The sequence below is a fragment of the Haliaeetus leucocephalus genome, unplaced genomic scaffold (genome assembly GCF_000737465.1).
Source record: "Haliaeetus leucocephalus isolate CR32 unplaced genomic scaffold, Haliaeetus_leucocephalus-4.0 Scaffold741, whole genome shotgun sequence".
In the NCBI taxonomy this organism is placed as follows: domain Eukaryota; kingdom Metazoa; phylum Chordata; class Aves; order Accipitriformes; family Accipitridae; genus Haliaeetus; species Haliaeetus leucocephalus.
The window spans coordinates 5882629-5896601 of NW_010973177.1; the positions used below are offsets into that span (position 1 = coordinate 5882629).

The window sequence follows — 13973 nt, forward strand, 5'->3', positions numbered from 1 at the left end:
CCCCCCCATGCAGCCGCCCCTCACTCACAGAGCACCCGCAGGGCGGCGGGGGGGGCCCGGCGGCCGCGAAGCCCCCTCCCCACCTGGCAGGCGTAGGCACCCGCATCCGTGGGCCGGGCAGCGGGGAGGACGAGCGAGGCGTCGAGCCCCTCCGCCAGCCACCGCCCGTTCTTGTACCAGCTGTAGAGGGTCCCCGGGTGGGCACCCGCGTCCCGGCAGGTCAGCGTCACGTCGGTCCCCTCGGGTACCTCGGCAGAGGGTCTCACCACCACCCTGACGGCTGGGGAGAGAGACCGCTGGCCCTCACCGGCACGAGGTTTGCCCTCCTCGGCTGCGGCTGGGAAAAGCCTTTCCCGGCTCCGAAGCCACCGTCCCCCTTCGGCGGGGTGCGCGCGTGGGGTGGGTGCCCACCCGAGTGGGCGGCAGCGCCTCCTTGCCCTGCCATCGGCCCCACACCGTTCCCAATCCCCCCCCCCCGATGCTCTGCTGCCCAACAGCAACACCTACTTGGTCCATACCCCTTGATGCCCACACCAGCCCGCTCGGGGGGGTCCCCAGCCCCTTGTCCCCCCACCCGCAGCAAAGCCGGACTCACCCTGCACACGGAGGGGCAGGGACGCGCGGGCGCTGCCGAGGGGGCTGCGTGCTTGGCACTCGTACTCGCCCTCATCCTCCTCAGAAGCCTCCCGGAGCTCCAGCCTCAGCGCGTTGGGAGCCGGGGAGACGTGGCCGCTCTGCCCAGGGTGGTCACCTCCCGCGGGGGGGCTGGAGGCCACCGGCTGCCCCCCCTTGAGCAGGGTGATCTCGGACAGGGGATTGCTCTCCACGGCACAGAGGAGGATGACTGCCATCCCCTCGCCGCTCTCCATGAAGGCCTTCATCTGCAGGTTCCTGGGGGGGTCTGCGGGAAGGAAAGGTGGGGGGGTGAGCCAAACTGTAGGATAAGCAGCGTCTCAGCAAGTTGGAGCATCCCCAGCCTGTGCTGCTCAGGTGGGGCTGGCTGCTCACACGGTCTGGGCTGTGAGCTGGGGGGGTGATGCTCTGCTGCCAGACACCGCTGCCTGCAATACAGAACCGGTTCAGGCAGCTGCCTGCAATGCAGGACCTGCTCAGGCAGCGCTGCCTCAGCGTCCATGGTCCCCTTGAACCAAACCGACACTCAAAACATGGCGCAGGGTCGTTTGCTGAGCTCATTTCTAACCTGAAGCTCCAGCCACGCCAGCTGGGTGCGGAAGCGTGGCACAGCACGTGGCACAGCACGTGGCATGGCACTTGGCCTGGCCCGGCTCGGTGTTCCACTCACAACCCGGCCTCAACAAAAAAATACCCTTTGCACATCAGTGCATGTCAAATCCAGCAGTGAGGCTTGTGCAAAGGCAGCACGACTGTGGGTGCAGCTCGGGCCCGTAGTGCCAAGATAGTTTTAGTAGCATCCATCTAGCATTCACCATCCAAAATCAGGAGGAGGAAGAGAAGCAACGGATTTTTTTCCGGGGTGTCAGGCGCTCTGGAGGACATTTCCAGGAGTGCTCCTCCACACTCGCTCCTCACAGCAGATTTATAGGTTAAAGCCGTCTTTTTCTAATAATAAGGAAAAAAACCTTACATTCTGACTTGCAACTACACTTTTTTTTTTTTTTGCATGTCTTTTTTTATACAAAGTCTGGTTTTCATTTTCCAAATCAGGAAAAAAAAAATAATCCTGCAGTGTTTCCCGAAAGCCAAAGATTTTTCTGTTTCAGTTTGGTACAAAGCATAAGGACAAACTTGGGGCACTTGGAGAAGCTTCACCAAAATCTTCTGCAGATGACATGGGGCTGGTTGGCCAGGTCTGCTTGCTGGCAGTCTAACATAGGACTGGGATATAAAGCTTGGCTTAGTTATCACCTGGGACAAAGGCTAAATTTTACTGAGCCCCCCCAAAACTAAGCCAGGCCTTGCTACCACCCAGCCCCTCCAGACCATGCCCCCAGGAGGGTTCCCAGTCGAGGGGACCAGCCAAGGGACAAGTGACACCCCAAGGGACCACCATGCAGCGCGGCCAGGTCCCCGTCCCAGCTGGGTGCCAGGGACATCCCCCCACACACACTATGAAGCCCCCTGCCCACAGGGACTCACAGAGGACGTTGAGGGTGGTGGGGGCAGAGCTGCGGGTCTGTGCCGGGGTCTGCACCGCGCAGTGGTAGGAGGCGGCATCGGTGGCAGCCACGCTGGGGAAGGTGAGGACCGGGGCCGAGCCGCTGCTGAACCAAACCTTGTTCTTGTACCAGGTGTAGCTCAGCGCTTCCCTGCCGCCACTTTCGACCGCGCAGGTCAGGTTGACGGCGTTGCCTTCTTGGATGTCTGGGGAGGGGGAGATCCAGACTCTGGCAGCTGCGGTGGGAGGGGAAGGAGGTGATGGTCGGGGTGGGCTGGGGGCTGATGGAGGGGAGGCTGGGCAGGAGGGCAGTGGGCTGCTTGGTGGGAGAGCTGGTGCCATCTGGGATTTTTGTCTGGGGCTCTTTTCCCGTCATTCCAGACAAGAGGCGATGAAGATGCTGCAGCCCCCTCCCTGCTTCCCAACCCTCCCCACCCCTGCGGCAGCCGTAGGACACCCCGGGGTGACGCCGGCTCTGCGAGCACAGCCGGGACGGCGTCGGGGATGGATACGGCTGAGCCAGCCCTTTGCATCATCTCCCAGAGGAGCTGCAGTTCCTTCGCTGTGTGTGGGGGGATACATGCAGCTCTCCGGGAACACCTCTGGCACAGCCCTCCGTCCCCATAAACACGCATCTTCCTCCGTTTCCTCTCTGTTTCTGCGCTGTCTGTCCTATTCCAGCTCCTCTCTGCCCTCCCTTCCCCACGAGCATCCTCCAGTAGTGCTTGCCTTCACCTCTTCACCATAACCCACCATCTCCATCGCTGCCCAGTTCCAGCGCAGCCAGTTTCGGTGGCTCTATCCCATCCCCATCCCCTTGCCCGCATCCTGCCCGTCCCCAGAGGCAACCCCAGCCCCACGCTCACTGCCTGCCGTGAAGTTCGCCGAGGTGCTGGCGTTGCCGTAGGTGTTGCTGGCGGAGCACACGTACTCCCCCTCGTCCTCCAGCAGCACGGGGCCAATGCTGACCCGCAGCGTGTTGAAGGCCAAGGTGACGCTGAGCCGTGGCAGGGCGGCGGGCTGCGGCAGCGCTGTGGAGGCCACCAGCGCCTGGTCCTTGAAGAGAGCCAGCTCTGCCTGTGGGATGCTGTCCACTGTGCACTGCAGGACACCCCGCTGCCCCTCGGGGGTCTCCAGGAAGGACGTCAGCACTGGCTCCCGTGGAGGATCTGCCCAGGACAGACATTACACGGAGGGTGAGCAAACCCTCAGTCAGCACCCAGAGCCCCCCGAGGTCGGGATGCCTGGCTCCAGCTCCAGCCCGGGAGGGCTCCCGTCCCCCCTCTCAGGTCCTGGGTGGCATCGCCGTCCCCAGGCTCCTCGGATACCCCGAGGTGTTTGCAGTGGCTCCTGGCACCTCTCAGCCAGTGCCAGGACGGCAGCAGCAGCCCACGCTTGCAGGAAAGCTTAAGCCAGACTTTTCCTCTCCATGATTTTTCCCTCCATTTCGGAAAGAGATTTCTCTTAAAATGAAGTCTTGAAAAATTTGGGTATTTTCAGGTCAATTGAAACATGTTGTTTCAACGGAACCCAAATATTTCTTATTGCTTTTCCCCCTTTTTATGCCACACGCCAGGCAGGTGAGACATGGGGTGGCCACACCGCTTCTCATCGCAAAGTTCTGCTTACAAGGGGACACGCAGCGTTTGGGGACAGTGCCAGCAGCGAGGGCTATGCAAGGTGCCTGCCGTGTGCCAGCCATAGCCCTGTGTGGCCAAGTGGCCTTGCTCAGCATCCCGCCTCTGGCACCATCCCCAGCACCATCCCATCCCTGGCACCATCCCATCGCTGGCACCATCCCATCGCTGGCACCATCCCATCCCCAGCACCATCCCATCCCCAGCACCCTGCTCCCCCCCTGCCTTGATTCCCAGGAGGGTCCCACTCACAGGAGACGTGCAGGGCAACAGCCGGGGAGATGCTGGTCCCCGAGGGGCTGCGGGCTCGGCAGTGGTAGGAGCCGGCGGCAGCACTGGCAATGCGGGGCAGTGTAAGGATGTTTTCGGGGCTCTCCTGGACCCATTTGCTGTTCTTGTACCAGGCGTAGACCATGTCGTCCTGCAGCTCTCCTGCCACTTGGCACGTCAGGGAGACGTCATCTCCTTCCCGCACCTCCGCAGACGGCAAGACGAGGACTCGGGCAGCTGGAGCACGGAGAGATGATGATGCCGGCTCAGAGGGCATCGCAGCGGAGCTTGGCACCGCCGGTCCCTGAGCGGCCCTGACATGGCACAGGACGGAAACAAAACCCTCATCACTTCCATAGCGTGCGTCATAGCGCTGCAAGTTTTGGTGCTCTTGTTCTGACCGGGGAGGCTGCGGACGCTTGCAGCCCTGGGGCTGGCACTGGACATTTATTTTTAAGAAAACACATTGCTCCCTGTCCCCATTAGCTGACCCCCCTGGACTCCATCAGTTGTGGTGCCCAGGGCTGAGGTGTTTGAATACAGGTGCTTGATGCGGGGCAGGGGGGTGAGCCGGTGCCTCCGGAGCAGCAGCCGGAGCCTGGATGGGATCCAGCGGCAGCGGGTGGGAGCGCAGACACCGGCTCCCCTGTGGACACCTCGACAGAGACACATTTGGATGGATCAGTCTAAGGACCAGATCCCAACCCAAGAAATGAATTCAGCCCAGGATTCCCGCTAACCCACCAGGTAACTGGGTATGGGTGCAGAGGCAAGAGGGTCTGGGTACTGGTTAGGCGTCGATGCCCACCCACAGCCAGAAAACCCCCCGGTCCAGACCACCAGGTCCCAGCTCATCACACCCAAGCCCCTGCACAGGACACCCCCCCCCAGCAGGGACCATCCCACCCGCTGGTGCGGGTCTAACCACGATGCCGCGCGGCATCAGCCGGCCGGTGCATGGTACTCACTCTGCACGCGGAAATACAGGCGGCGGGCCGCGGTGCCATGCGCGTTGGTGGCGGTGCAGCGGTAGCTGCCTTCATCCGCCGGCGTCACCTCCCGGACCTCCACCCTGAGGGAGTTGGGGGCTGCCGAGCTGCTGACCCGCGGGCTGGGGCTGGTCCCCGCGTCGCTGGTGGCCACCAGCTCCTCGCCCCTGTGAAGGGCCAGCCGGGAGGGAGGGTTGCTCGCCACCGAGCACTGGAAGATGGCCAGGCGGCCTCTCTCCGTCTCCAGGAATGCCGTCAGGTGGGGGTCCCGGGGGGGGTCTGTGCGGGGCAGAGAACGGCGGTTGAGCAGCTAGCGCTCCCCGACGTGAGATCTCCTGGGGCCTCCCGGAAAGAGAAGGAAAAGTGGGAAGGGAAGGGAAGGGAAGGGAAGGGAAGGGAAGGGAAGGGAAGGGAAGGGAAGGGAAGGGAAGGGAAGGGAAGAAGGTCTCTACCGGACCTGTGGGGACCACACCATCCCCAGGGTGACCACACCATCCCCACCCACAGCAGCCACCCTTTTTGGGGTGTGCTATACCACGCAGTGGCCCTCAAATGTATACAAGCTTTACACCCGCAGGATCTCATGCCCATGCACACATTAAGTACATGCTTGCTCAATAGGAAAGCAAAGATGCTGCAGACGGTGGCACAGAGGGATGGACGCCCACGGGAGGAAGCCCCAGGACATACATATGTACTCAAAGATCCACACGTGCACTCTCATCAGCTCTGTCCAGGCCCCGGGCACAGCCATGCGTGTGTGATCAGAGCTGGGCACGCTTGCATAGACATAAGCTACAAATCCGATATACCAATAAACGGAGCGTCCCCCAGCAGCCCGTACGTACACAGCACATCCAGGGAGACGGCGGGGGAGCTCCGGCTGCTGCCGTCGGTGGTGGCTGTGCAGCGGTAGAGACCCGCGTCCGTGCTGGCCACTTGCCGAAACACCAGGGAGGCGGCCGAGCCCTCGGTGAGCCGCTGCCCGTTTCGGTACCAGGTGAAGTTGGGCAGAGCCGGGGAGTCACTGCTCAGCCGGCAGGTCAGGTTGGCGGCGTGGCCTTCCAGCACGTGGGAGGACGGAGCCACGGCGATGCTGGCAGCTACGGGCAGGGGCAGAGGCAGGAGGCAAATAGGCTGCACCGTGAACTCAGCCAGGACAGCAAGCACCTCCTCGGCAGCGTTAGGGGTGAACAACCCCCTCTGAGGCCGGCCAGCAACGCTGTGATGGGGACAGCACTGAGCTGGAGCAGCACCCTGCCTTACCAGCCCAGGGATGATGTACTGGCAGGAGGGGGTTCGTGGGAACTCCCTCAGCAGCGTTTTGCTCAGCATCCCTGGTCACACATAGTCAGGGGTCAGCAGTGAATCCCTGCCAGGAGCTGGAGCCCTTGTTGTGGCCATAGGGGAGTCTTCCAAACCCACCAGGAGAGGCTGGAGGGGCTGGCACAGCCCCCTCTTGTAGCAGCCCCCACTTTAATCCCACTCACGCTCCACCCTAGCATCCGATGACTTGTGCACAGCAGCTCTTTCAAGACAGATGCTGTTTGATAACCTGGATTTCATGGGCATGTGGCCTACTTCTGCTCGTTCTGTCCTTCTGCCACCATCACCCTTGACCTCCTCAGCCTGTCTCCTTCCCTGGCATTCCCTTCCCACCCCCCCCTCCCCCAGCATTTTCCCAGAGGCTGCAGGGACATGTGGCACCCAGCTCTATCCTGCCCATCACCCCTCCATCACACTCACTCTCAGCCCTGAAGTCCACGGCCGCGCTGGCATTGCCCTGCAGGTTCCCAGCCCAGCACACGTAGGTCCCCTCATCCTCCATCACCACCTCCTGGATCTCCACCTTCAGGCTGTTGTAGGACAAGGTGGTGTGGACCCTGGGGTTGGGGGTTGGGGGGCAGCCCCATGTGCAGGCTATCGCTTCTTCTCCTCTCCATAGGGTCAGGTTGGCCTCTGGGTCACTCTCAACGGTGCACTGGATGATGCCCAGGCGCCCGCCCTGGGTCTCCACGAAGGAGCTCATCACCGGTTGCCTTGGTGGGACTGCAGGGTTAAAACACCTCTGGTGAGAATATTATGGATTCCTGAGGCTGGGAGAACCCCAAGAACCCGAGGGATTGCTGCATTCCAGTGCCACCTGAGCAGTTCTTGGGCATCCCATGACCCTCCAGCTGCCAGACCCCAGGGTCCCACATCTACCGGCTCTCTGCAAGGGACCTGCATGCCCCAGGCACCTCTGGTGGCACCTCTGTTGTCACCTGGCTTGAGCTCAGGGTCTGAGTGCAGGTGCCCAGCCCTATCCCAAACCCTGGGGCAGATCTGCAGAGACCCCAGTGTTTCAGGCATCTGGGGGCCAGTTGTGATCCACATTTCTCACCACAGCTACAGAAAAATGCCATTTTGTCAGGACTGAAACTTCCTAATTGTATTTTTTCTGGTTTGGTATCAGGGAAGATTTTTATTTTACAGCACAGAAAATATTTGGAAGGCAAAATCCAACTGGAATATATTTTTCACAGGGATCATTTCTTGTTCTGAGAAATCAAATTTAATTTCACGGGACATTTTAAAACTCTTTGGGAAATTTGGGATTCTCCAAGTTTCTCCTCCCCCAAATTCACAGATTTACCTGCAAAAGGGAAACTTCTGCCTTTCCCCCATTTCTGCTCACAAACTCCTTGGCCATGCTCGGCGGTGATGAGGGAAACCTCGGGGTGGGAACAGCAGAGGGGCTTCCCAGCAGGACCACCCAGCCCGGACCCAGGACCCCCCTTGCTTTCCTGGGCATTAGCTGGGGGAGACCCCCCCAGCAGCACTCACAGAGCACACGGAGCGGGACAGCCGCCGACATGTCGCTGCCGTTGCTGCTGCGGATCCTGCACTGGAAAGTGCCTGCATCCTCGCCACGGACAAAGGGGAAGCGCAGCGTCGGGGTCGAGCTCTCCTGCAGCCACTTGCTGTTCCTATACCAGGTGTAGAGGGTCTCCTCTGCCATGCCCCAAGCCCCCAGGCAGGTCACGGTGACGGCTGCCCCTTCCCGCACCTCTGCTGAGGGCTGGATCAGGACCTCTGTAGCTGGAGGAGGGATGGGAGAGGGATGTCAAGGAGGGAAGGGAAACCTCTGCCGCAAACCTTCACCTTTCCCCTGGCCCTGTCCGGCCAAAGCCCCGCACTCGGTTTCCCTCTAAGGCAGGACCCAAACAGCCCCCTCCCTCACAAGAACCCGTGGCATCGGTGGCTGCGTCTCTGGTGGGTGATGATCCCTGGGGACACTGGACATCAGCAGGGATGTCTCCACCTGAGCCGTTCACCCTGGATCTCTTCCACCAGCAGAGACAAGTGGAGCCTTTCCTGAGCTTTCACTTGCTCTCTCTGGGCACCCACGTTCAGCCACATGAACTGGTCCCAGGACAGGTTCGGTCCCCTCTGCCGGCTGGTGGGTGATAGGATGGGCTGGATGCATCTTGGCCAACTTGAAACAGACCCCAGCTAACCACTGTGGCACCCCAGCTCCAGTTTATTTTCTCCAGTATTGGACCTTAAGGTCCGTTTTGGTTTCTTTGGACATCCTAAGGGAGGCTCCTCTTGGACATGGTTTTAGGGGGCTTTCCTCTCCTCCTTTCCCATGGCTGCTGCCTCTGTCACCCCAAACCACCAAGGCTGGGGGACCCTCAGGGTGCGGAGGGTTAGGGGATGGGGCAGGAGGAGCTGGTCCCTGCTGTGTGCCCAGATGCCACGCACCGCAGGGGGCTCGCGGGCACAGGGAAGAAACAGCTTGGACAAACTTTGCGACGGATTTTGCTGCATCAGCCCCCCAGAACCAGTCCCAGGAGTTTGTTGGCACCCAAGACCCGGAGCCAGGAGCCTGGCAGCCCCCTCGCACCGGGACCAGCGGGACTCACCACGGGCGACAAATTGCTTGGCGTTGCTGGCTTTGCCGTAGGCATTGCTGGCCGTGCAGCGGTACTCCCCGCTGTCCTGGGGCCCCACGCCACGGATCTCCAGCCGCAGGGCGTTGCGGGATGCAGTGACGCCGAACCGCTGCTGCGGGGCTGCCTGCAACCCACTGGCCGCCAGCAAGGTGCCGTCGCGGTAAAGGGCCACGGCGGCCGGCGGGTGGCTGTCCACGGTGCAGCGGACGATGGCCAGCCTGCCGCCCTGCGTCTCCTGGAAGATTGTGATGGTGGGGGTCCGGGGGGGGTCTGCGGGAGGGGAGAAGATGCTGCAGCTCGGGACGTCCCAGCAGTGCGGCCGCTACCTGAACGGCTGCACGTGGGGCATGTCCAGCCCCAATCCGCACAGCTGCTCCTCCGAGCTGCTTTCCCCCTTACGTAAGCGGGTTATATTTACTTACAGAAATGTCAAAGCCAAACCCAGGGCTATTTTATTTTCCCCCTGACTTGCAAAAGCTCCTGAGCTGTTATTATTGTAGCTGGCTCCTCGGTTAGTAACCTCCCAGCAGTTTATGGTGTGTAACAGATCAGTGGAGAAGCGGGAGATGCTGCAATGAACGGACGGGTCCCTGCTGCAGCAAATACCACTTAATGGTGCCTTCAAATGCGGCTCATGACCAGAAATTGTTGCATTTATAGCAGCTTCTACCTAGGAGGGCTGAAACCCCCCTGTCAGCTGGACCCAAGGCATTTGGGGCAGAGACTTTGTTTTGACTCGAGGGGGTTTGCGCAGCCCCTGGCACAAAGAGACCCTTGTCTGGTGGGGACCCCCCCTCATCCCGTCCCCTGGCAGCAGCCGTGGGTCCTCACATGTCACACTCAGGGTGATGGCCTGGGATGTGTCGCTGCCCCGGTCGTTGGTCACCTTGCAGGAGTAATAGCCAGCGTCACTGGCGGCCACGTGGTGGAAGAGCAGGGTGTGCACCGTGCCCTCCTTGAGCCAGGCACTGTTCTTGTACCAGGTGTAGTTGAGGTCCTGGCCCTCCCTGCCGGGGACGTCGCAGGACAAGGTGGTGGCCGTCCCCTCCCGCACCTCGGCTGCGGGGCTCACCGAGATCTCTGCAGCTGATGGAGATGGAAGCAAGTTCAGGATGGCCTCGGCGTCAGGAGAGCAGCCCCTCTCCTCGCCGAGCCCCCTGAGCCTGTGGCACAGAACAGAGTCCAGGGAGAGGCAGGAGCCCCTCTATCCCCCAGGGATGGTGGTGGAGGCGGGAGGCGTTTGGGTTTGTTCCCTGCCACCGGCACTTGAACCCAGCTTGGGTTCAAGTTCAGGCTTTAATGCAAAGTCCCAGGGGCAAAACTCATGGTGGGTGCAGCAGCGTCCTTCGCCTCTCGTGGTCTGCACAGGGGGGTCTGGGGGGAGCCAACTGGCCCCACCTGCTCCAGGCTGGGGGGGGTAATGCCGCCCGTGGGACTCTGACACGGGCAGGCTCCTGGGTGATGCGGCAGTCTTGGGCTTGTCTCTACTGCAGGATCCGATGGAGGACCTTGGCTTCCCCTCCCTACAAACCACCCTGGCTCCAAATCCCTGAGAGCTCTGACAACCTCCTTCCCCGCAGCGGCAGCGAAGCCGTGCAGCCAGTTCCGCTCCTCGGACTTGGCTGGAAATCCTTCCCTGCCCTGTCTTTGGGGTTTGCCACAGCCCTGCGCCGTGAAGGATGAAGGATGCAGACATGGCGTGATGGAGGCATCACAGTCCTCCACCACGGGCTTCCCAGCTCCTGGACCTCCAGCCGGTACCGGCCATCTCGGTGCCAGCCCCTGCCCACCCCAGTCTGGACTGGGTAAACTTGGTCCCGCTCCCATGGCCCCACTCCTCCTCCAGCAACGCCCCAGCCTCGGGCAAGCTCCCCTGGCACTTACAGAAGATGTAGAGCATCATGGCAGGCGCCACGCCAGCCCCGATGGCGTTCTCGGCTTCACAGCGGTACTGCCCGTAATCCTCACGGCGAACCCCCCGGAGGGTCAGCATCTGCTCGCTGCCCACCGCCACCCCATCCTTGTACCAGCGGTACGCCGAGATGGGAGGGTAGCTGCTGCTCAGCTCGCAGGTGAGGGAGGCAGTGTCACCCACGCGGATGTTCTGTGTGGAGGGGCTGACCGACACGTGGGTGTCCTTAGGGGCGTCTGCAGGGAGGACAGACAGACACGGCAGGCAGCGGTGAGGCTGGGCAGGACCCGTGGGATGCTGTCGTAGCCAGTCCTGCTGTTTATATGTGAGGGTCTGGTGCGGGGAAAAGGGGAGCTGGGAAGGGGGCAAAGCTCCCACACCAGCAGCGGAGAGGGGTGGGCGCAGCAGTGGGTGCCACGATGTGCCAGGGAGCTGGAGCTGGCACTTCAGCAGTGTTTACGGGTCCAACGCTGGCTCTGGCCATGGAGAGCAGTGGGGGAACAGGAGAGGGGGGGAGAAGCAGGAGGAAACTCTGCTCTAGCCTTTTGCAAGGAGCCCTGGGAAGGAGGGAAGGGAGGAGGCACAATGGATGGCAGGAGGGGGACCTGGGTGGTCTGGCCATGGCAGAGATGCCCCCATCACCCCACCCCACTCAGCCAGCCCCCGTGCAGAGCTGCCCCACGTACGTCTCACCCGGAGGATGACCTCTCCGGTCGCCTTCCTCGAGCCGTAAGAAACTTCACAGAGCAACTTTTTGGAGTGGTCCTTCCAGGAGAAGGAGGTGGTGAGGGTCAGGTGGTGGCCGACCCCGCTGGTGTCCAGCTGGACCCGACTGGAGACTGTCGAGACCTGGGGGTCGTAGCCCTCCCAGCGCAGGGCGACGTCACCCAGCGGGCAGACGTAGGGTGTGGAACACTCCAAGGTGGACGTTTGCCCCTCGGTTTGCTCTTCGCTGGTGGCAGTCCTCGGGTGCTCGAGCTCTGGGGATGGAGAGCAGAGGGTGGGATGTCTGCGTGGGGCAGGGGGCTGGGGGCGGGGGGGGGGTGTCTCCCCCACTGTACCCACCCGAAATGCTCAGCATCACATCCCGCGCCGCCGACCACCGGTCGCCGTTGATGATCTCGAAGCGGAACCTGTAGGGCCCACTGTCCTCTGGCGTCACCCCCAGCAGCAGCAGGGTGCAGTTGCGAGCGGCGGGGTCCCCCAGGAGCTGGGCACGGTCCTTGAAGCGAGCATCCACCTCCTGGGCTGCTGAGTGGTACACCACCGTCTTCTGGGCGTCGTAATCCTTGTACCAGATGGCCACGATGCCGTCGCTGGCCGTCACGTCGGTGGGGTAGCTCAGGGTGCAAGGAACCACCACGCAGGACCCCCTGACGCCCCGCACAGATTCGGGGTAGGTGACCCCCCACGAGCCGAGGGCTGTGTTGGAGGAGGGGGGGTCGTCAGGGTGCCAGCCGTGCGGGGGGCCTGCTGCGAGCTGTCCCAGCCGTATGGTCTGCAGACCCCTGCTCCCCTCCTGGGACCCACTGGGGCTGTGTCACATCTCCTGAGCTGCCTGAACAGGCAGGAGGTCGTGGCGGGCAGGAAGGGGTTCGGGGGGGAGAGAGGTGAGAGAGGAGGATAGGGTGGATGGGTAAGACAAAACCCCCCAGGGGAAAATTTCAAGGTGGAGAAGGGGGACATGACGGGGAAAAGCTGGATCTGTGGGTGCTGCTTTCGGACAGTGCAAGGCAACAGCCGGATTTGAAAAGCAGAGGCCTAAAAAAACTAGTAAAAAAGGAAAATTTGCCCTCCTGGCCCTCCAAAAGTTGTTTCCTCACCCCCCTCTCTGGCTCCTTGTCCATTCTGTCATGCCCTGGCTGTCCCCCTGCCACCCCATGCCGGAGCCCAGCTGCATCCCTGCCCACGGGCACCACGCGCCTGCCCATCGGGAGCATGGGCAGAGCTGCTATGTGGGAGCGCGGTGCGATGCAGCACATGCCAGCAAATCTCCCCAGAGCATCTGCTGTGCCGTGGTCTGCAGGAGCCAGGACCAGCCTCAGGGTCCCCAGAGCCTGTCCTGCCCATCCCTCAGGCATCACGCACGGCTCCTGGCAGGACCAGGGCATCAGAGCTCCCATTCCCACCCATCCTGGTGCAAATCCAGGCAACCAGCCCCTGCAGGGGACCGGACCGTGCCGGCGGGGCAGAAGGCAGCAGGTCTTTCCGTGGTACCTTACCTGGTGGGATGAGGCTGGCCAGGAGGACGAGCCACCAGGGCAGGGGCATGGCAGCACCCCGGGCACTGCTGGGGGTCCCTGGGGGCAGAGGCAGGGCAGGTTCACACTGCGAGGGTGGGAGGTGGCTGGTCTTTGGAGTCCGCATTCGGCAGAGGGGACCCTGACAACAAGAAGAGGTGGCCAAAACCCTTGAAATGTGTCGTACATCAGCGCAGCCCAGATCTTCCCACCGTGTGCTCTCACGCTGGGCTGGCAGAGCTCGCCCCGGCACCAGCCAAAGCCAATTCCTTCTGCACTGAATGGCAAAACCTCAATCCCAGCTCCTTCATGTCAGTTACCCACCAGCAAAACACGTTATTGACCCACGCAGGATAAATCCTGCTTGCAGCGACACCGACATCACTCTGGATGCACGGTGATGCCAGCAGCCGCGGTGCGGTCTCCGACAGGCCGGGGTGGGAAAGGGATGGTGCGGGGTGAGGGGGAGCCCCAGCCCCACTGAACTCTCATGGGAGTTTAAGGAGCTAGTCTGGGTTTTGCAGTGAGGTGACAGGATTTACGGAGCTTATTCATGTGCTCGGTGCATCCGTGCGACACGGGGAGCAAATGAAGACTAATACTGACATGGAAAATGTGTGTACGGCGTGGGATGGGGTCGTGCAAATGCCAGTTATGGGAGTCTGAGTTGAAAATAAAAATGAAGGCAAAGGAAAGCAAGCAGATACCTGAAACTAAGAGGTGAGATACTTCTAAAGAAGCACTCTCAGGGAAATCCCTGGGAAGGCAGAAATCCCCGTGACCCACTCACAGACGCCAGGCGAGCTCTGGAGGGTCCGAGCATCTGGGGGGGGGGGCGGGACCGGGGGGG

General features: G+C 61.7%; 1 protein-coding gene across 1 annotated transcript in view; it reads right to left on the minus strand.

The window, feature by feature from the left end:
- The window catches only part of SIGLEC1 (sialic acid binding Ig-like lectin 1, sialoadhesin), a 35503-nt gene that overhangs the window by 6618 nt on the left and 14912 nt on the right, over nt 1–13973 (minus strand). The window contains exons 2-18 of the mRNA XM_010580841.1: nt 13106–13183; nt 11949–12305; nt 11570–11863; nt 10856–11119; nt 9803–10057; nt 8942–9241; nt 7860–8114; nt 6780–7082; nt 6300–6370; nt 5882–6236; nt 5724–5828; nt 5013–5312; nt 4027–4281; nt 3004–3306; nt 2119–2373; nt 596–901; nt 84–280 (exon numbers count right to left, since the gene is read on the minus strand). Of these exons, the coding sequence (XP_010579143.1) occupies nt 84–280; nt 596–901; nt 2119–2373; nt 3004–3306; nt 4027–4281; nt 5013–5312; nt 5724–5828; nt 5882–6236; nt 6300–6370; nt 6780–7082; nt 7860–8114; nt 8942–9241; nt 9803–10057; nt 10856–11119; nt 11570–11863; nt 11949–12305; nt 13106–13183 (4253 nt within the window). The remainder of the gene's footprint in view (nt 1–83; nt 281–595; nt 902–2118; nt 2374–3003; nt 3307–4026; nt 4282–5012; nt 5313–5723; nt 5829–5881; nt 6237–6299; nt 6371–6779; nt 7083–7859; nt 8115–8941; nt 9242–9802; nt 10058–10855; nt 11120–11569; nt 11864–11948; nt 12306–13105; nt 13184–13973) is intronic.